Genomic DNA, 21,414 nt, shown 5'->3' with positions numbered 1-21,414 from the left:
TCATTTTAGCTAACAATTTTGTGATTATACACAAGGCAGAAGACATTTGAGCTCTTTGCTCCTCCGCTGCATTGGCCCTCCAATGCCAACATGAGCAAAAACATCATCTTTATCAGAAAAGTAAATAATGTGATTCAGGGAAAAAACAGGCCCAAATCTTTTACCCTCACACAGCTTAAGTGACAGTATATCCAAGTGATCCTTCCTGCAAATGCCATAGAGAAGCAGTCTGGAGCAGGGATGGGACATGGACAGTGAATCCACTAGCCCCAGCAAAAGTTGCCTGTGCATCTTTGTGCTGAGGTATCCACAGAGTTGAGTTCTCTGGCTTGCAGGGGAAGGATTCTTTGCACAGACTCCTAAAATCCTGCCTCCAACCAGAAGAATCACACCTGCTCCACCATGCCTGGAGCCTTCTAAAAACCTAATGGAAAGTAGGGTTTTTCGCACAGAGAACTAACAAGATGCCAATTTGCTGACCTTAACTGCACTTTACACTTCAATGGGCTTTTCTGTGATCAATTATGGATCATAACTGCACAGTATTTTCATCTTTCAACATTAGCCTCATACTTTGAGCTGAACAGTAGTTTTCTAGCACCTCTCTGCTACCAACAGGGAGATCCAAATTCAAGAGCAAGGTAAAATTCTTATGCCTTTAGCCTGCAGAGACTGCATGCTTTATAGAGGTTAAATGCTCATTCACTAGGAAAGGCTGGGCCACCACCACTACGCTGTTGAAATTCCACCTCTGTCAGTATTTGGTAACTGGCTGCTTTCCCAATGCTTTCAGCTGCAGGCAAGCAGTCTTCACAGGGAGGCAACAGAGGAGAAACTGACAGCACATGCACACACAAAAAAGTAGATTTAAAAAATGCCAACACTGTTCTATGCAACAGATTCTTGAATCCAAATGAGTTCAGATCTTGTTATTCCAGTTAGCTATTTTATAGATGAAGCTAAAACAGCTGGTACATCAAATTATGATGAAATAAACTGATAGCAATCTATCCATAGTGTTCAAACCGTCACATGGATTTTTTTAAACTTGCATCTGACGAAGTGGGTATTCACCCATGAAAGCTCATGCGCCAATACGTCTGTTAGTCTATAAGGTGCCACAGGACTCTTTGCTGCTTTTAAACTTCTTATCACTCAGGAAAAGTGCTCATTTTTTAAAGTACTGTTTCATAATTAATTAAATCCTTGCCCCTCTCCATTCAGAATAAACTCTGAAGACTCGAAATAAGTTATTCCTCTATCTCACCTCCGTTACATGTACACACTGTTTTTTTATTGCAGACTTCTCTTAAGTAGGATATTGCCACTGATCTTTAACAGAGAAGACATAAGTTCCTCAGTATCTGTTTTGGGGGAAAATGAAGTAGTAATCAAGGAACTTTGTAGCAGATACAAAAAAGTGGAGTAAAGTGGAACAACTTTTTAGCTTAGCAACTCTGACTAATTTTCTTCAAAAATGTGAAATCCTGACAACTATGCTGGACATATTTCCATAGCTAGAGACTGAGAATCTTCTTACTGATTAATCAAAGCAGAAAGTGGTTCAAAAATATTTTTGAATTACTGTGAGGAAGAAAATTATAAAGATTGAAACTAATTAAAGATATTTATACCCAGAAAGATTTTCCCCCACCCCCCCAAAAAAAACAAATGAAGAGGGAAGCATTAGCCTCCAACTCCCTATGTAATGGAACCTGAATCTCTGAGCATCACCAACAGGCTGTTTGAGAAAGCCTGTGGAAAGTGTGTGCACATGTAATGTAGTGACTCATTTCTTTAGTAACATTTTATCCAAACCTCCCTTTGCCCCAATAATATTTTATCTTTTTTTTTAAATTGTTTTGCAATAAGTTTCTTCTGTTATTAATTCCAATCTTCTCATCACTGTTCTATGACAAATACCTCCCACTCCCCATGTCTCTTAGTATTGAATTCTGGAGATTGCATTTCACACACTCTCCCCTCCTTACCAGTTTTGTTCTTTCCTCCTTCAAGACTTAGGACTTTAGTTCTTTCACTTTGTATGTTTGTTTACTGATTTAAGTCCTTTATCTTGTCTTGCTTCCATATAAACATCTTCTTTGCTTCCCTCCATCTGCCTTCTTTGAAAGGGAATACTCATTGGGGGAGGACCCTATTCATGTTCTCATTACCTCAGTCCCTGTCTTTTTGCCAGCCTCCAGGGATATCCCATTTGTTTTCTTCCTCTCTTGTAGAACCGCATCTCTTCCTGAATGCAGCCCTTTCTCCCAGTTTTCCTCTCCCTACTTCCCACAGTCATTCTCCTTCCAGTACTTCCCTCCCCCAGCAAGCATGAAAGTCCTGCAGAGCCAGAGAGACAATGAATTGATAGGCTAGACAAGTAAACTGCACTAGCACAAAAGAGCACACATGGGGGGACGGCTTTTCAGAAGATGGCCATAATAAAGCAACAACTACCCAGGCTCTAATCCTACAAGGTTCTGGGCACCTTCACCTCCCAGCAACATCTGGACTGGGCCCACAATCAATGAACTACAGTTCTAAAACTGTATTGCCCTCAAGCTGAAATGAGCTATCAGTAACTGCTTTCACTTGCATTTTAGGGCCCAGTCATGCAAGGTGCTGCAGGTCATTATTCCCATCAATGGGAATGAATACCCCTTAGCATCAGGGATCAGGAGTTTTTGTATTGCTGATAGAAGGATCCAGTAAAGTCCCTACGGACACAGGTCATGCTGTTAGTAACGTCAGAATGCAATTTATATTTTCTGTACTGACATTCCCTAACCTAAAACTTCGAACACCGCTCTCTTGTTAGCAGTTATAGTACATGAACTTCAAAGGCCAAGCAGTCTACATTTTACAAGATATGTGGAGAAGGGACCAAATACTGTTCACTTTTTCAACAGATCTACTCACCTGAGAAAAGCTCATAGGTATTTAAAAGTCAACAGCTTCTAGGCGTTGGTTTCTCTTTTCTTTATGTGCTCAATGTTACCAATGTTAAAAAAAATACAAAGAAGAAACTGAAGTGGAAAATAACCTTTTATGTAACCAATGCCTGTTAACATACAGTATATAGTGCCACAACATGATTATACAAATCTTCTTTGATCTAGCAGTAACATCTGGAAACAATTTTAGAAAACAACTAGGGCTACAGTAGAAAAATCTGCAACTGCTAAAATATTTTGATCCGTGGAAGAAACTGGATGTTCCCTGTTAGTTTGAAATTTGTCCATTTCTAGATAGCTTTGGACTTTGACTCATTTCCCTTTTACTAGTTTGTTAGTGACAAACATTACAAGGCTGAAGCACAGCACTGCTTCCCATCCCTTTTAAGTTAAATGCCCCTTCTCAGAGATCTGCTGAATAATGTAATTCAGCACTGAGGCACTTTAATTTTGTATTTGTCTTCCAGCACCAGACTTGCTCAGCCATTACAGTGACTCAACCAACATTTTCTTTGTTACAACTGGGAGAGGTCATAAAAAAAAAAAAAGAGCAGATGCCCCAAAATACCTTTCAGAACTTCCTTATACTACCTTTTCCCCACCCCTTTTGCTTTTGTTACTGCTTGCAAAATATTTCTGAGCAAGAACAGCTATGCAATGCTCTAGGTTTATATTAAGAAAATTCCATTTTATTTTCAGTGTATTAGGTCAGTACTGTTGTAAATATTAATTGAATAAAATGTACAAGAAAAAAGTTGTTTTCGGGGGGGGGGGAATGTTTTCTTTTGAAGCAGCTGCTCATTGGCCTAAACAAAAAGAAATGTTAAGGCAACATGAACCATATTGTGTACATCATCTTCATCTTTTCTTTTCCCTCTTAATCCAGCTTGTTTTGCTTAAAGTCAGTTTAAGTGTACTAACATGCAAAGAGATGTCATAGTCTATAGCACAAACAAGAACATGTTACCTCCAATGGCTTTTTTTAAAAAAACTGCATAAACATCTGCAACCATTATTAGAAAGGTTAAAATGTAGAGAACTATGGGATTCAAATGGTTTCCCACTGGTTGAAGTCTATCACCTAGAACAGTGTTTCTCAATCTGGGGGCCCTGAGACAGGCTTGGATGGGGGGGGGGGTCACAAACAAGGCCAGCATTAGAAGGTAGGAAGCAGGGCAATTGCCTGGGGCCCCACAGCACAGAGGCCCTTGTCAAGCTAATTTACATGTTTCATACCAAAGCCACAAGCTTGTGGAGGGTGAGGGGGCAATTTTTCCAGGGATCACAATGTTTCTTAAGTCCAAAGGGAGTCACCAGCACAAAAAGGTTGAGAAACACTAACCTAGAACAAGAAAGCCAGGCAACTCCCTACACCCCAAGTACTATCTTTAAATTGATCCTCCAAAGTAGATATAGTGACTGTTCCCCTTAACATGCCAAGCTCTTTCACAGCCCCCACCTCCCCAGCACTGTTTAAAAAGCTATGAAATACTGTTATATAAATTCTACTCAGAATCTACATATTACACACCGATGTAACTCTCAAAGCATTTTCCCCACACACTCCAATATATTATTTCCAATATAAAAGAATACTTATATATTAAGAAGCTCCATAATATTAAGTTAAATAAAAACTCCACACATACCACATAAATATATTCCTTAAGATGGACAGTATAATGTAGCAGATTGATAAAAAGATGGGTAGGTACTATACATGAGAGAAACATCCTAATTTTCATGGATTTTTCTTACTAACAATAGTCGGTCATCTATATTAATTATGAAAAGGACAGTCAAGGGTCCATCTATATCTGCAAACTGTACACTTAGAATACTATTTTCCTAGCCTTTATGGTGATGAACTTCCAAACATTAACTTAATATGAACCAACACAGTGTTTCCTTCCTGAGACTGCAGAAAACTCCAACCCCATTGCTGCTGTTCACAGCTTTTGCCAAGCAATAGAGCAAAATTAACAGTCAGATCAGTTTCATTGCTTCTATTCAGAACCCAACATCAGTAAAGTGGTCAAGAATCATTCTTAGACAACCATGAGCAGCAATGGAGATACCCAGTCAAATTTTTCAAGCACTGCACATCAAAAGTCAAATACTGGACAGAAACATTTCAGTCTCAGGTTATCAACTGAAATGAGTAGCAAGTTCTTTTCCTATTCTGAGGATAGTTTAGGGTAGATTTATTTAGCTTTAAAGGAGGTTCAAGATTTGTGCAAACATTGAATTAAATGATGCCTAATAAAATCAGATTTTTCATTGATGCAACTGAGCATCTGTCATGTCACTTTTACTCCTCCATGCTCTGACCGAGACACCATAGAACACTACAGGATAAGAAGTGACTGTAGTGTCCCAGCTAATCTGGCCCTTATAAACCTAAATCCCAATTATGCAAAGTGTAGCAGCGCCCCGCTCAAGTCAATAGAGTTCCATGCTGACACAGCAGTCCATCCATTCACTACACCAGGGGTAAGCAAACCTATGGCACATGTGCCAAAGGCAGCATGTGAGCTGATTTTCAGTGGCACTCACACTGCCCGCGTCCTGGCCACCGTTCTGGGGGGCTCTGCATTTTAATTTAATTTTAAATGAAGCTTCTTAAACATTTTTAAAACCTTATTTACTTTATATACAACAATAGTTTAGTTATATATTATAGATTTATAGAAAAAGACCTTCTAAAAATGTTAAAATGTATTACTGGCATGCAAAACCTTAAATTACAGTGAATAAATGAAAACTCGGCACACCGCTTCTGAAAGGTACACACTGCCGCACTACACAATGCAGCAGCAGGACCCTAGAAACCACAGGCTGGTTTATATCACTAGGACTGAGTTTTTCAGTAATTATTTTGGGGGTAGAGGTGGGCAGGTGAGAAATTGTTTGTTCCAAGTATCAAAAAAGTGATGGAAATCAGGTATTTTTTTAAAGTCAGTATCACTGTATCATAACAGACTACCTTTGAGGGATCAGCTTTTAAACAAACATACATATTTTGAAGTGAATGCATGGTTTCTGGTACTTTGTTTTACATGTGCAACATTGCTAGCACTGATGAGCACATGACAGAAAAAAGTGCAGCACATTCACTAGGAGTACAAACTTTCCCACACTTCCTGCCAATGCACTTTAGTCCTAAGCACAAAGTTGTAACTTTCAACTTTGGGTGGCCCAGCTCGCAAGCAGCTGAGACCCCATACCCATTTGATGCTTGACCTTTTTGCTTAGACAACCAACAACAATGCCAATTGTAGTGTGTACTCCAATATCTATTAGCATTTACGGTGCAAGACGACCAATGCACCCTACAGAGGTGATCAAATAACTGTCAGCAACTACTTTCTGTCACTACTGTCCTAGTGTGAATTTAAAACTGATAACTAAGCTTTGTTCCAGACGTTATATTGTTATATTACATCACTAACTGTCAGACATCTAATTCCCCCCCCCCCGCAGTTTTTATTTTATTTTATTTTCTGGGGGAACAGTGAGGGAAATACATCTAAGGAACCATTGGAAGCACATCTGCTGCCTCATTTTCACTCACAGACTCAAGCCACAATCTCTGAAAGTTACTCTTAAAATCTTTAAGGTACCAATAGGGGGATTGGAGGTCTTCTTGCTACTATCTCAAGCAGAAGATTACGAGGTGAGATTCTTTGGCCTGTGTTCTGCAGGAGCTCAGATTAAGGTCAAAGGAGCCATTTTGAGCATGTAATCTACCTATGAATCACTTTTCCCTGCCTGGGAGTTTTCTGTACTTTTGGTGGATAATTGTACTTTCATTGGAGGCTACAATTCACCCATTTGATTCTCTCTCTCTTTGAAGTGTGCCAACCACTCGTTGTCTACTGGCCTCTGACGTGGCTTTGTCTCTATCAAGACTCTCAATGAAATATATTCAACTTCTCATTTACTCTGCATATTTACATGTCCAGTCACACACACATCAAACGTTAAGAAAATAATCAACACATACAATTGCTTCCATCATTTTCACCACCAGAGTAATTGGGCATTATCGCCTTTTTATTGTAAACTTTACATTCTTTATATTTTCCAGACACTTACAGCAACAAAAATCAAGGTAGAAATTTAAAAATGAGAACCAAAAAGGGACCTCATACCAAAGCCACTGTAGACTAAAGATATCAGACAGATAATCTGTTCCTTTTTAGAATACATGTCCCAGCTTCTTACAAACATATAACTAACCTCTCTGACAAATTTCAAAATCTTGGGTATTAAAGCCAATCTTTTGGTGAAGTTATTCAATTTGAATTGTTCAGTTGCTTGTGCCCTTATCAGTAGCAGTCCATAATGTATATTTTAATCTAGTTGCTATGCCAAATAGTTTATTGGCCTCAATCCATGCATTTCTTTTGAAAACCACACATACACCCCCAATATACTCTACCTCTCAGCTCCTTATTATTCAGTTATATAGTCCAAGTCTTCTTGTTCTTTTTTTCACAATTCATACCCTCAAAGTCCCCCTACAACATTCTGATTGCCACCTTCTGTAACTTTTCAATCTCAAAGTCATTCATATAATATTGTGAGCAGAACTGCACAAAAATTTCAGTTCTCCCCCTAAGTAGGTTTTGGAAAATTTACCCATTGCCTACTGGCCAAGGTAAAATGCATTGGTGCAAGTCATAGTGGTTCATACCAGTGAGTATTTCTTCATTAGGGATCTACACCAGTCAAATTACACTGATGTTGCAATACGAGTGACTAAAATCCCAATGGAGACCGGGCCTTAGATTCTGCAGAACTTAATTGCATTCTCCAAAGAAAGATTTCTTCTTATCCTGGGCAAATGGATTGCAAGCCCTGCTTACAATACAAGATTGCATCATATTGAGAGCTGGGTTTGTTGAGTGGGTTTTGTTGTTTTTGTTTGTTCCGCTTGGTTGTTTTAAAGTTGTTGAGAAAAAGCAGAATATTCATATTTCAACTACACAGCCTTTATTGGCATGTTTAAAAAGAAAGAGTACTTGTAATAAAGCTTTCAAGAAAATGTTTAGACTTTCTGTCACGTTGGCATGGGGATGCAGTCCATCACACTAACAAGTTAACCCATATTTAAATAAAGAGAGATTTTACATCTATAATGGGAAATATTCACAATTAAAATATAAAAGGGACTGATGTACTCATTCTTAATTATCAAATGCAACTACAGAATGATAAAAGGCAATAACCAAAGAAACTGAAATATGTTATTCATATGCTTTTTAATTTCTTTTAAAATAGTAAGAGTTTCTTTTCTGACCCTAATTTATTTCCTATTTTTAAACAGGTGTTGTTTCCACTCCCACCACCTCAATTCAATTCAAATAATTCCAAGTGAGAAAAATAAAATTAAAATAAAGGTAAAAGATTAAGTTACACACACAATCTTTTATTAACACATTTACACACATAATTCCAAATAGGGTCTTTAGTGCCAGAATAACTCCATTGGCATTTCCTGATTTGTACAGTATGCATGTAGAGGGCTAGTGTTGTGTAGGCATATCAAAACCACTCCTAGTTTAGATCCTCAGCTGCTAGTCACAAACTGAAAACTGTGGGAAGAGAGAGCTAAGTTCAGTGTGGTTTTGATCCTGCAAAGGCTTACTCATGTGCTTTACACCCTGCAAGAAGCTCTGCCGAAGTCACTGGGACTACGCACAATTTGTAAAATTAAGCAGGTGCATACATTTTTGCAGGATGGGGACCTGTAGTTTCATGTAAGTGTTAAAACATTACATAAACTTCTATCAGATTTCTGCTTTCCTGCATGAGGCCATAACTGATGTTAGAGTAGTATGTTTTGGAAAAGTCAGAAAAACTTCAGATGATGTCAACATGATACCAAAAAATAAATAAATAAAATCCACACTTGTTCCCTCAAATATATAACTGATTATATTCCTTACCTCCTTTTCTTTTTTAAAAGCGAAGAGCGGTACAACGTTGAACTCCAGTACAAAAAGACCATCTAATTTACAGTAGAAGGGTGTGGCAGTGACCAAAAAAATCTGACATTACCATCCCTAACTATTTCCATATTACTCTCTCATGAACATCCGCACTGTTACTTGGGAAACATTTGGTAAAATCTATCTATATTTATTTACAGAGGTACTCATGGACTCATCACTCTATTATTCAAGTGTCTCAATGGAAAATGTGCAATGCATACAATATCAAACCTCACTTTCAAACTAACAGTAGAAACCCCTAAAAGAAAGGCCTGTGGTCTCAGTTGGGGTAGATGAGTGTTTTCACAACAGAATTTCCACATAATAGAAGCCATCACTTTGTAATTAACACCATTCCAACCCCACACACCTGCAACAAAGCTTACCCCATGCAAAATACACAAAATAAAATAAAAAGCCAACAAGTCCTTTCTAAAACCCAAGATCAAGAGCTATGAAGGCTAGGAGCGAGCAAAGTTGTAACCTTGCAAATTATCTTTAAATAGTTGATCTGTCAACATATCACATTTCATAGATTCTTATTTTTTTTTCATAATGTGGCCACATAACACAGAGCTTTTGTTATTGGCCCCTCCTCTCCATTTGCAAACATACAAGCAACCATCCTTCCCACTCACACCCTCACATAACTTCCCTGTGTTACATACTGCAATTTGCTCACTCGGAAATATAATATTAGGAATGTATTTGTAGCTGTCTTTAATGCAATTTAACAGCTGGAAACAAGAACATGATCCAGTACAATATGACTAGCCAGATATTCATTCACAGACCACAGTTTGGGAACCATAAATTTACTATAACGGTATTAATGTAACATTAATATTGTAAAAATTAGGGACCAATCCTGCTAATATTTACTGCCATAGTCCCATTTAAATAAGTAGCATTATGCTCATGAGTCAGGGTTTACAGGGTTGTGTCTTAACTTTAAGAGTGCTTTGGGACATTGTCTTCTATTTGCATATGAAATACCACGCACATTAATGAAGCTGTATAAAGAACTACAGTTGGTATTTAGCATCTTGACATCTTTCAGTTAAACTTTTTACTATTTCACTAGTCGATGCTCTGTGACATTACACTTCAGAGGCATATTAAACATACACTCACCAATAGTGATTGTCCCAAAACAAAAATCTTCAGGAAAAAGGAAACAAAAAATGGAAACTTTGGTTGCCCCTTTCCCTATACTAGCCCAGGGTTCTCTTTGGAAAAAAATCCATGCACATCATTTCAAGCCCACCAATGCTAATGCCAACAGACTTTAAACTACAGCTTGGTGCAATTTCAGAATATCTTGAAGTAAAAATTTCTAAACTGAAACTCTGCAATCAACTCCCGCACAGAAAAAAATAATTCAGAAAAGCAAAAAATAATTCAACTACTTGAGCAAAGTTGGGGGAGGAGGGGAAGCACCAGCCAAAATGTCATTAAACAACTGGTCTTTATCAGATTGGTCTGGGAATTAAGTTGATCAGAAATGAAAACTGTTTTGCAACAAAAAAGTAAAATATTCCAAGTGTATACAGAAGGGCAGATACAATTGTTTGTAAATGAGTGTACATTTAATGATATACCCAACTCCATATGGAAACTGTTCTAGACAAGTTGTAATTATTAACATCACCAAAAAGTAAGAAGTCAATTAAATTTCCAAGCATAAAGGCAATGGATATATTTCCAGCACAGAAGCTCCCTACACTGTCAACTTTTTTTCGCAATAACTGGAAAAGTAAACGATTCTCTGTGTTGACACGAGCATTTCTGACACAGACGAGAGGGCATCGACTTGCCGCGAAGAATGTGCTGCTTCACATTAGCGATCATCCTAGCAAATAATCCAACAAAACACTCTTTAACCCATTCCTAACTTTTTTATTCTGCAGCCGATCCTCTTTCCAGCACCTTTCCATTCTCTGGTAGCGCAAGGGACATATTACTTTTTCAGATATAAACATTAGATGCCTGTTGTTTTGTGAACTCCGAACATTTCACTGCTCTTTCCCTCCTGGGCCTGGAGCAGCTGGGAAGCCTGGGGCTGGATTTGAACTCTTTGCAGTAACTACTGCTCAGGAAAGAGAAATCATTTTAAAGGAGACTTGCTTTGGGGATTTTAATTTTGTTCTGTTTCAAACACCAGGCTTTGAACAAATGTAACAAAACCTAAAGCATGCGGTACACAGCCTTCTCCAGGACAATTAAACTAACAAGATGTGACCCTTGAAGTGACAGCCAATACCCCAGTTTGTATGGACCCGGTGCACTTAGGGTGTATGCAACCAACAAGAAGAAAAAGACAGAGCGAAAGGGACTCCCCCTCCCCCTTTTCAAAAATACACCTACAAGAGACTCACTTGCTCGTTACAAAATAGTAACAAACAAAGAGTTCAGGCCCCAAAACACTCAAGTCTTTGCGACTGTATCTCGCTACCGGATAAATCTCAGCTCCCACAGATGGGTACAAAGGAGCCATGTTCAGTTAGCAGCTCCTTTCACACAGACACACGCTCCCTGCCCCCAGGGCCGGGCCGGGCCGGGCCGGGCAGCCCAGCAGCGTTTTAAACTTTACTGTCAGGAAAACTAGACCGCTGCACGCAGGAGCAGTTCTGGCCCAAACTCCCCGCGCTTCTTCCGTCCCTTGAGCTCTCAGCCAGGTGGGACAGGCACGAACGCCCTGCCCTGCCCTCCCCTCCCCGGGTAGGGGGGCTGCGGAGGCCAGGCCCCTCCGGCCCCGTGCCCACGTCTCTCCCGAGCCAAGCAGCCTGCACTTTCCCCCCTTTATCCCCTCCCTCCCCCTTTCCAGGAAGCGCCATATTGATCCCAGGCGCCCTCTCCCTGCTCCGGCTGCTCCTTCCCCCGCTCGCTGCCCCGGGCGCGCACCCTCACCTTGGCGATCGCCTTCTTGTACCTGGTCACCGCTTGCTGGATGAGGCTGAAAACTTTCATGTTGCCGTCCCCGCAGGGCACGACCACCCGGGTCCGCCCGAAGCACACCGTGACTTTCATCCTGCCCCGGCCGGCTGCGGCCCCGCACACGCCGCCCGCCCGCCCGCGCTCGGCCCCCGCTCCGGGCGCGCCTGGCTCTGCACCCCCGGCCAGCCGCCAGCACCGGGCAGGAGCCCGGCCCCAGGGTGGGCGACAGCGGCGACAGCTGCTGCTGCTGCTGCGGACCGGCCGAGTCCCGGGCCGGCGCTGCGGAGGCCCCACTCACATGCTCGGCCGCCGCCGGGGCGGTGCCAGCGCTCGCTGCTGCCTCTGGCCACCTGTTCCGCGCCTCCTCCTGCGCGCAGCGAGGCGGCGGCTCACGGGCATGCGGCGGGGGACGGGCCGCGCTGTCTCCCCGCTATGGCCGCGCAGGGCATTGCCGCTCGCTCGCTCGGCCTCCGGGCCCGGCCCTCCCCCACCGGCGGCAGAAGGGGGGCAGGGTGTGGGGCTGCGCCTCCTGACACATGCCCGGGGGAAGGGGAGGGTCATGGGGGCGAGCCCGGGGGAGGGGAGAGCCGGGGAAGGGGCGCTGTTTACGCGGGGCTCGCTTAAGGGCTCTGAGGGAAGGAGGCGACCCCATAGCCGTGTCCTTGCCGCAGTGGGAAGCCCTGCTCAGCCCCAGCGCTGGTGATTCGTGCCTAGCCCGCCCTACAGCGCTTTTCAGCCCCAGCCCTCCCTGCCTCCCGCGGGAAGGGGAGTGTTGCATCCCTGCCAAGTCAAGGTGCAAGCCATGGGGGAGAGGAGGAGAGAGAGAGAGGGTGACCAGATGTCCCGATTTTTTAGGGACAGTCCTGCTATTCAAGGCTTTGTCTTATATAGTTGCCTATCACCACCACCCCCCATCCCTGTCCTGATTTTTCACACTTGCTATCTGGTCACCCTAGAGGGGGCCCAGCTGAGCTGCAAGGGGACCCACTTTGACATCCCCCACCACTCCACCTGGCGGGGGCAGGTTTTAAACCTCCCCACTGCCTCCAGGTGCCTCTCTTCACACCCTCACTTTTGCTGTTTTTAGCATCTTGAAATTGGTGCTTTTCCCAACATGTCAAGGGCCTGTTTTGTCCAAGTAGGTGCAAGCTGCACCACACTCGCCTCTGCCCAGGGCCCTGGCTCCTGGAGGCACCTGGGCAGAGGCACAAAGAGGGCAGAGGCACAAAGAGGGAGAGTAGCAGAATCCCAGCCTTCATTCTAAACAAGCTCCCAGCCCTGGTCCCTGCAAAGTAAAGCTTGGAACACAGGACATGAGTGTAACCGACTTGCCCATGCATCGCTATGGGTGTTAACTGTTCCGTGTGGCTAACAACTCCCAGCAGAGGACTCCAGGTATAGCAGGAGGAGACAACTGCAGTAGGCCACTAAGCAGATGGACTCTGGTCCTTCTGAGGGAAGGGGCCTATGCTGCTGTTCCTGAGTGACCCTGCCTCTTGGAAAGGAGTGGGGGGGCACTGTCATTCCAGGTGGGGAGCAGGGCCATGACACAAAGGTGGGCTGTAGGTGTGGAGTCATGGTGTGCCTACTTCCTCACGTTGCCTTCCTCCAGCCACCCTCTGTGAAATCAGTTTCTAGACTAATATTTTGCATGTTCCAGACATGTCAGGTGAAAGAGTCACAGCTGCCATTTTGGCAATTTTTGCTGGTGGACAAAAAGCAGGGAGGACTGGAACAATGCACAAGAGTGCGCACACACAAAGTGAATCAGTGTGGGCAGATCCCTGTTGACTTTAATGGGTGTTCACCTGCATGGATCCAAGTGAGGTGGGGATGGAATGAGCCAGAGACAGAAATTCTCTGTTTCCTGCCCCAAGGATCTTTACCAGATCCTAGGTCCCCACAATTTCCCACCTTGTGGCTTATCAACAAGAGGCAGGAGGAGCAGCTATACCTATCTGTTGACTGAGAGCAGTCTCCCAGCACTCTACGGCTGCTGTCAGTCATGACTGGGAAGTAGAGGACCCTGAACCCCAAGGAGCGTGGTTAGTCAGTAGGAGACATAGGCCATTTACAGCAGTGCATGGGGAAATGAACCATTATCCCTTCTGGTGTTTTCACAAGGTCACCAAACAAGACAGATGTGGGAGTACAAGGAATGAAACTATATTTGTCAGCTTGATAGGGGGAAGCATTGAGAGAAAGCACAAAGGTGCTTGTCTGAAATGTTAACAAGTGGGCCAGAGAAGCTGACACCATGGGCCGATCACAGCTGAGCATTAACTGCTCAATAGCCAATGAGATGATAGATTCCAAGGCCAGAAGGAACCTTTGTGATCATCTAGTCTGACCTCGTATCTAACACAGGCCATAGAACTTCCCAAAATAATTCCTACAACAGATCTTTTAGGAAAACATCCAATTTTGATTTAAAAATTGTCCATGATGGAGAATCTACCACAATCCTTGATAAATTGGTCCAATGGTTAATTACTCTTATCACTAAAATTATTCCCTTATTTCCAGTATCATTTTTTCTAGCTTCAACTTCCAGCTATTGGATCATGTTATACCTTCTCTACTAGACTGAAGAGCCCATTATTAAATATTTGTTCCCTCTATAGGCACTTATAGCCTGTAATCAAGTCACTCCTTCTCCTCATTAAGCTAAATAGATAGAGCTCCTTGAGTCTACCACTATAATGCATGTTTTCTAATTCTTTAATCTTTCTCTTGGCTCTTCTCTGAACCCACTCCAATTTATCAACATTCTACTTAAACTGTGGGCACCAGAACTGGACACACTATTCCAGCAGCAATCAGACTAGTGCCAAATACGGTAGGCAAATGACCTCTCTACTCCTTCTCAACATTTCCCTGTTTATGCATTCCAGGATTGCATTAGCTCTTCTGTCTGCCATATCACACTAGGAGATCACATTCAGCCGATTATCCAACACAACCCCCAAACCTTTTTGGAGTCACTGCTTCCCAGGATAGAGTCCCCCATCCTGTAAGTATGGCCTAGATAAGGATGACAACTGTCCATAAAGGTCCTTGAAAGTGAATACAAGTGCCTTATGTTTGATGCAATAGAGAAGGGAGAGCCAGTGGAGGGATGCAAAGAGAGAAGTGATATGGTCAAAGCAATGGGCCCGGGAAATGACTTTCCACCAGCATTCTGAATTGAGATGAGTGTGGCAAGATTGCATTTGTCAAGGCCAAAGAAAACGGATGTTGCAGTAATCAAGACATCAGATGATGAGGCCTTGAATGAGAATTTTAGCTGTGTGATAGACTATAATGACGTCAGAGCTCTTCATAGCTTTTGGATAAATTATTTACAATTAAATATTCTCTGCATAGGCACTACTTCTGCAGGAACTGTATGCTCATAATATTATATCTTAAACCTTTAAGTAGTATGATATGTACCTGGTATTAGCAGATTTTACTACACTAAGTTCCTGACATGTTTCTTTTCTCAGTGAGTATAATGCTTTTGAAAAGTCATCAGATGGCAATCCTGGAAATTGAACCCTTCAACCCACCCAACAGGTAAAGCCTGGACAATAGCAGTGTAATCTTTTCTACAGCCCCCTGCCAACGTGTCCACCTTTGATATTGAGATAGCACCTTTTGAAGGTGAGTGTCCTTTTCCACACCCAGTGAGTTACTGGCCTGCCTGCTGATACAGCCAGTGAGGATGCCAGGTTTGATTCCTTCCCCTCCCCATCACCCCCAAGAGCCTATGCCAAACCCCCTTTGGACAAGCCCTAAGAACTGGGCTGAAACAACCAACTCATTTCACACAGGCTACTGGGCAATCATCAGATGCTAACTTTCATCCGCTACCGACCTATATTGGATTTGAACTAGTGATGTAGTAGTGAATGAAACTATATCCCTCTGTATAAGAGGCAATATGTCTAGCGACAGGTTTACACTTAAAACATTGCAGCAGTGCTGTTGTAGCACTTCAGTTAAGACGCTACCAATGCCAATGGGAGGGCTTGTCCCATCAGCATAGTTAATTCACCTCCCCAAGGGATAGTAGCTATGTCAAAAGGAGAATTATCCGATTGATTTAGCACTGTCTACATGGGGGTTTGGTCAGTTTAACTGTGTCGCTCAGGTGTGGATTTTGCACACCCCTGAGTGATGTAGTTATACTGATTTAATTTCCCAGTGCAGACCTGGCCTAGTAGTTACAGTAAGAGACAAGCACCTGGAAGTTCTCTCTCCTAAAGGACTGCTACCAAAGAGTGCTGTGCATTTAATCTCTCTGTATTTCAGTGTTCCTATAATTAAAATATGAATAATACATTTCTCATAGGAATATTTTGAGGCTTACTTAATTAATGTTATTCAGATCATTAAATAAAAGTTTCTCTCTCTCAGATGCATACACATACAAAATATTATATATCCCATTACTCTGATCTGTGTACTCCCATATTATAATATTTTACCATATGCTTATTGTGTATCATTTTTCTCTTTTATGAAATAGAAAGGTAAGATTTAGGAAATAAACCTGAAGTAAACTTATCCCAGACATGAGCTATAAATACATTCCAATTTTTTATAGCCATGATTTATTCTTTAAATTTTTTGAAGTTCTCCATTAACCTGCTGCTGTTGTACTTTCCAGGTGATTGCCAGAGCTGCTGGGAAACATGCAGAGAGGATGGAAGAGTGATAAATCATTGGTTTAATAGACAACATCAGAGAAACTTGCAGAAGCAGTTGCAAAGAAGTGAAGTCAGTAGAGCTACCCAGAGACTCTATACTTAATAGTTTTGTAGTGGTTCAGTAAATTTTGTAAATGTGCAGTGTTATATATCAGTAGTCATTTCCATTATCTATTGAAATAGGGCTGTCAAGTGATTTAAAAAATTAATCGTGTGATTAAAAAAAATAATCGTGATTAATTGTGCAATTAATTGCACTGTTAAACAATAATAGAATACCATTTATTTAAATATTTTGGATGTTTTCTACATTTTCAAATATATTGACTTAAATTATAACACAGAATACAAACTATACACTGCTCACTTTATATTTATTTTTATTACAAATATTTGCACTGTAAAAAACAGTATTTTTCAATTCACCTAATACATGTACTGTAGTTCAATCTGTTTATCATGAGGTTGAATTTACAAATGTAGAATTATGTACAAAAATAATTGCATTACAAAATAAAACAATATAAAATTTTAGAACCTACAAGTCCACTCAGGCCTACTTCTTGTTCAGCCAATTGCTCAGACAACAAGTTTGTTTACATTTGCAGGAGATAATGCTGACCACTTCCTGTTCATAATGTCACCTAAAAGTGAGACCAGATGTTTGCATGGCACTGTTGTAGCTGGTATCAAGATATTTACATGCCAAATGCTCTAAAGATTCATATGTCTCTTCATGCTTCAACCACCATTCCAGAGGACATGCGTCCATGCTGATGATGGGCTCTGCTCAATAACAGTCCAAAGCAGTGTGGACCGACACATGTTCATTTTCATCATCTGAGTCAGAGGCCACCAGTAGAAGGTTGATTTTCTTTTTTGGTGGTTTGGGTTCTGTTGTTTCCACATTGGAGTGTTGCTCTTTTAAGACTTCTGAAAACATGCTCCACACCTCATCTCTCTCAGATTTTGGAAGGCACTTCAGATTCTTAAACCTTGGGTTGAGTGCTGTAGCTATCTTTAGAAATCTCACATTGGTACCTTCTTTGCGTTTTGTTAAATCTGCAGCAAAAGTGTTCTTAAAATGAACAGCATGTGCTGAGTCATCATCCGAGATTACTATAACATGAAATATATGGCAGAATATGGGTAAAACAGAGCTGGAGACATACAAGTCTCACACAAGGAGTTCAGTCACAGATTTAAACAACACATTATATTTTTAATGAGCGATATCAGCATGGAAGCATGTTTAGCATATCTGGCACATAAATACCTTCCAATGCTGGCTACAAAAGTCTCATGTGAATGCCTGTTCTCACTTTATGGTGACATTGTAAATAAGAAGTGGGCAACATTATCTCCAGTAAATGTAAACAAACTTGCTTGTCTTAGCGATTGGCTGAATAAGAAGTAGGACTGGGTGGACTTGTAGGCTCTAAAGTTTTACATTGTTTTGTTTTTGAGTGCAGTTATGTACCAAAAAAATCTACTTTTGTAAGTTACACTTTCACAATAAAGAGATTGCACTACAGTACTTGTATAAGGTGAATTGAAAAATACTAGCAGCAAAGAGTCTTATGGCACCTTATAGACTAACAGACGTTTGGGAGCATGAGCTTTCATGGGTGAATACTATTTCTTTTGTTTATGATTTTTATAGTTCAAATATTTGTAACCAAAAATAATAATATGCAGTGAGCACTGTACACTGTATTCTGTGTTGTAATAGAAATCAATATATTTGAAAATGTAGTAAAACATCCAAAATATTTCATAAATTTCAATTGGTATTCTATTGTTTAATAGTGCAATTAAAACTGCAATTAAATGCAATGAATTTTTTTTGAGTTAATCGCGTGAGTTAACTGTGATTAATCAAAATATTTCTGCACTGCTACAAAACTAATTAGCTATAGATTCGATCACTGGTCAACACTAGTCACATCATGCACAGCCATGGTTAGAGGTTTTTCATGTTTTTTCTACAACTATGGCTCCTGGCATTCCTATGTGGAACAAGCTTATTGGTGGTTTTCCCAGCCACTCTAGTAATCTCCTGGAAAACAACTTAAATGCAGGTTAAATAAAATTTTAACATTTTCAGTATTCAGTTTTTAAAATGGAAAAATACAGCAGTAAGGTAAGAGAAGGAAGTATATCTTGATACCTGATTTAAGGCCAAATCTTACAAATTCACACTCACATGAATAGACACAGTACTAATGTGTATAAGGCTTTTCAGAATCATACCATTAGAGGGGTTAAATTGCCCCCCATTATGTGTGGAATTCCTACCCTCCCAGTCCCCCCAAAAAAATCTCCAAAAAGCTCTAGTGCCAGATTGTTGGATTTGGGGTGTGCTTGGGTTTTTTCAAATCTTATTTTATTCAAGCAAGAATAAGTATACAATCATAAAACAGGGCTATGCGGCCAAACCCCGCCTCCCAAAACCAACAAAGTTTCTGAAAGTGTCCAAGGGCTAATTATGCAAGATAAATTAAGTATGAAACATTATAAAAGATTATAAGAAAAGGATTATACTAATTAGGAGAAAAATCGGCAACTCTGCTGGTTTATATAAATTACAAGTACTTTGGATGTACTTAATGAAAAGATCCCATGTTTCAGTTCAGGCGACATATATATCTTTTTTGGATGCTGAGTTTTTCAGTGGCTAATTATGCCCCAGGATTAGACAAACCATTTATTAACTGGTGCATTGTTGGAAGATGTCCATTCTAAGGCAATTACCACTCTGGCAGAAAGGAGTAGGTGATGTAACAGCAGATGGAAATAATCAGAATTTATTATTAATGATGATTTATATTACAGTAGCACTTAAATACCTCAACCATGCTGGAGCCCCATTTACAAATTTACAGTTTACAAACCCCAAAGAGATTCTGTCCAAGCCCAATGCAGCTAATCTGATGTGAGGTTGATTTAAGCATCAAAAGATATTTGAGCAGTAGAACGACTATTGGTTCTAGGGGGGAGGGATTGGTCTGCTAAACCCAGGGTTGTGAGTTCAATCCTTGAGGGGGCCGCTTAGGGATCTGGGGCAAAAATTGGTCCTGCTAGTGAAGGCAGGGGGCTGGACTCAATGACCTTTCAAGGTCCCTTCCAGTTCTAGGAGATTGGTATATCTCCAATTATTACCTTATTATTATTATTATGTTTGTGAGATGGGCATTTCAAAGTTGGCAGCCAGTTTATGGGTTACAAATGACTATTGGTCTAACAGTAATAATATTTCACACTACTTCAGTTTATACCTTGTTTCAAAGTGATGCAGCTTTAAATTATAAAGATGTAAAACTCAATCAGAATATGGTATGGAAAGACCAGCACAAACCAGGTGCTACTGGAAGGATTGAAATAAAAAGGAAGAAAGGACTTGTATACTGAAGATCTGTTACATAGATGATGCAGACAAAACAAAAAAATCGTCATAAATTTTGTAGAATTCGGGTACAATTTTCAAGAACACCTAAGTGACATAGAAACCAAAGTCCTATTTTCAAAAGTAACTTAGGGACTCAAGAGCCTAAGGCCTGGTCTACACTAAGGGGGGGTGTCGAACTAAGGTACGCAAGTTCAGCTACGCGAATAGCGTAGCTGAAGTCGAACTAACTTAGTTCGAAGTACTCACCCGTCCAGACGCCGCGGGATCGAAGTCCGTGGCTCCCCCGTCGACTCCGCCACCGCCGTTCGCGGTGGTGGAGTTCCGGAGTCGACGGGAGCGCGTTCGGAGTTCGATATATCGCGTCTAGATTAGACGCGATATATCGAACTCCGAGAAGTTGACCGCTAGCCGCCGACCCGGACGGTAAGTATAGACGTACCCTAAGTCTCACTGAATGGGGACTTAGACTTAACATAGTAACACCTAACATTTAGGCCGTCTAGACTATAAGCCCTTTGGAGCAGGGACTGCCTTTTTGTTCTGTGTATGTATAGCCCCTACCACAATAGGGTTCTGGTTCAAGACTAGGGCTCCAACTAAGCACTATAGTAATACACAGCAGTAACAGTGGAATCCATGGCCCTGAGTTAGGCACCCAGGTGCCCTATACAATGCTACAATGCATAGGAAGAATTAAGCACCTGAGAATAAGTACAGAGACACCCAAGTTAGCCAGCAGGAAATGCTGAGGAAAGGAGAAAGCCCTTCCCCCTGGCCCCGGCCAAAGGGTGTTCGATGCCTAGATCTGGGCTGGATGGAAGTGCCTCCCTCTAGTTGGGATTCACAGCCATGAACACTCTGGAAGTCAGTGCCTAAGCTAGTCAGCCCTTTTTCATGAAAAACCTGTTGAAGCTGTTCTGCTTTGTATGCAATACTTAAATACTCATTGGGCCACAGAGAGAGCGATTTTATACCCCATGGGTTAGGGCACTCACCTGGGAGAACAAGGTTGCAGTCCCTGCTCTAATGAATATTAAATATTTCATACAAAGCAGAACAGCTTCAACTGGAGAGATTGAGAGACACCCAGCTCAAGGTACCCTGGAGCCCAGTGGTTAGGGCACTCACCTGGGAGAAGAATCAAGTCTCTGTGCCAAGTCGTCTATATACCAAAAAACTACATTGAGAGAACATAATTTAGACTGCAAAAATCAAGTACTTGAAAGTTAGGAAATGTCAGATTTAAGGGTACCTGTGCAACCTTAATTCTGCTATCTTGTGGGTGCATTCTGTGCTCTGGATGAGGTAAGTGTCCTGTGGGGAAAACAGTATGTGATCCTGTAATTAAGGGTGGTCTCATAAAGAATATGCATAAGGATGCAGAACTAAAGTTGTACAGATAATTTTAAACCTGCCAG

At 41.4% G+C, this 21,414-nt stretch overlaps 1 protein-coding gene and 1 long non-coding RNA gene across 12 annotated transcripts in view; one reads left to right on the top strand and one right to left on the bottom strand.

The window, feature by feature from the left end:
- Positions 1-12,204, bottom strand: part of PARD3 (par-3 family cell polarity regulator) — a 627,608-nt gene extending 615,404 nt beyond the window's left edge. For 7 of the 11 annotated variants that reach the window (XM_039524326.1, XM_039524333.1, XM_039524334.1 and 4 more), the window contains exon 1: positions 11,867-12,203. In XM_039524326.1, the coding sequence (XP_039380260.1) occupies positions 11,867-11,986 (120 nt within the window). In that variant the 5' untranslated portion in view covers positions 11,987-12,203. Of the gene's footprint in view, positions 1-10,851; positions 10,871-11,866 lie in introns of those variants that run through there. The other 4 variants (XM_039524331.1, XM_039524332.1, XM_039524330.1 and 1 more) reach the window with 3 other exon arrangements.
- A 2,609-nt stretch (positions 12,205-14,813) lies between these two features.
- On the top strand, positions 14,814-16,677 carry LOC120397809. The gene is made up of 3 exons (XR_005594015.1): positions 14,814-14,906; positions 15,382-15,451; positions 16,548-16,677. It is a non-coding gene; the product is annotated as an uncharacterized LOC120397809 (long non-coding RNA).
- The last annotated feature ends 4,737 nt before the right edge of the window (positions 16,678-21,414 follow it).

This window comes from Mauremys reevesii, linkage group 2 (genome assembly GCF_016161935.1).
Source record: "Mauremys reevesii isolate NIE-2019 linkage group 2, ASM1616193v1, whole genome shotgun sequence".
NCBI classification, from domain to species: Eukaryota; Metazoa; Chordata; order Testudines; family Geoemydidae; genus Mauremys; species Mauremys reevesii.
Note: the sequence above shows the minus strand (reverse complement) of the source record. Positions and strands in the feature narration are given on the sequence as shown.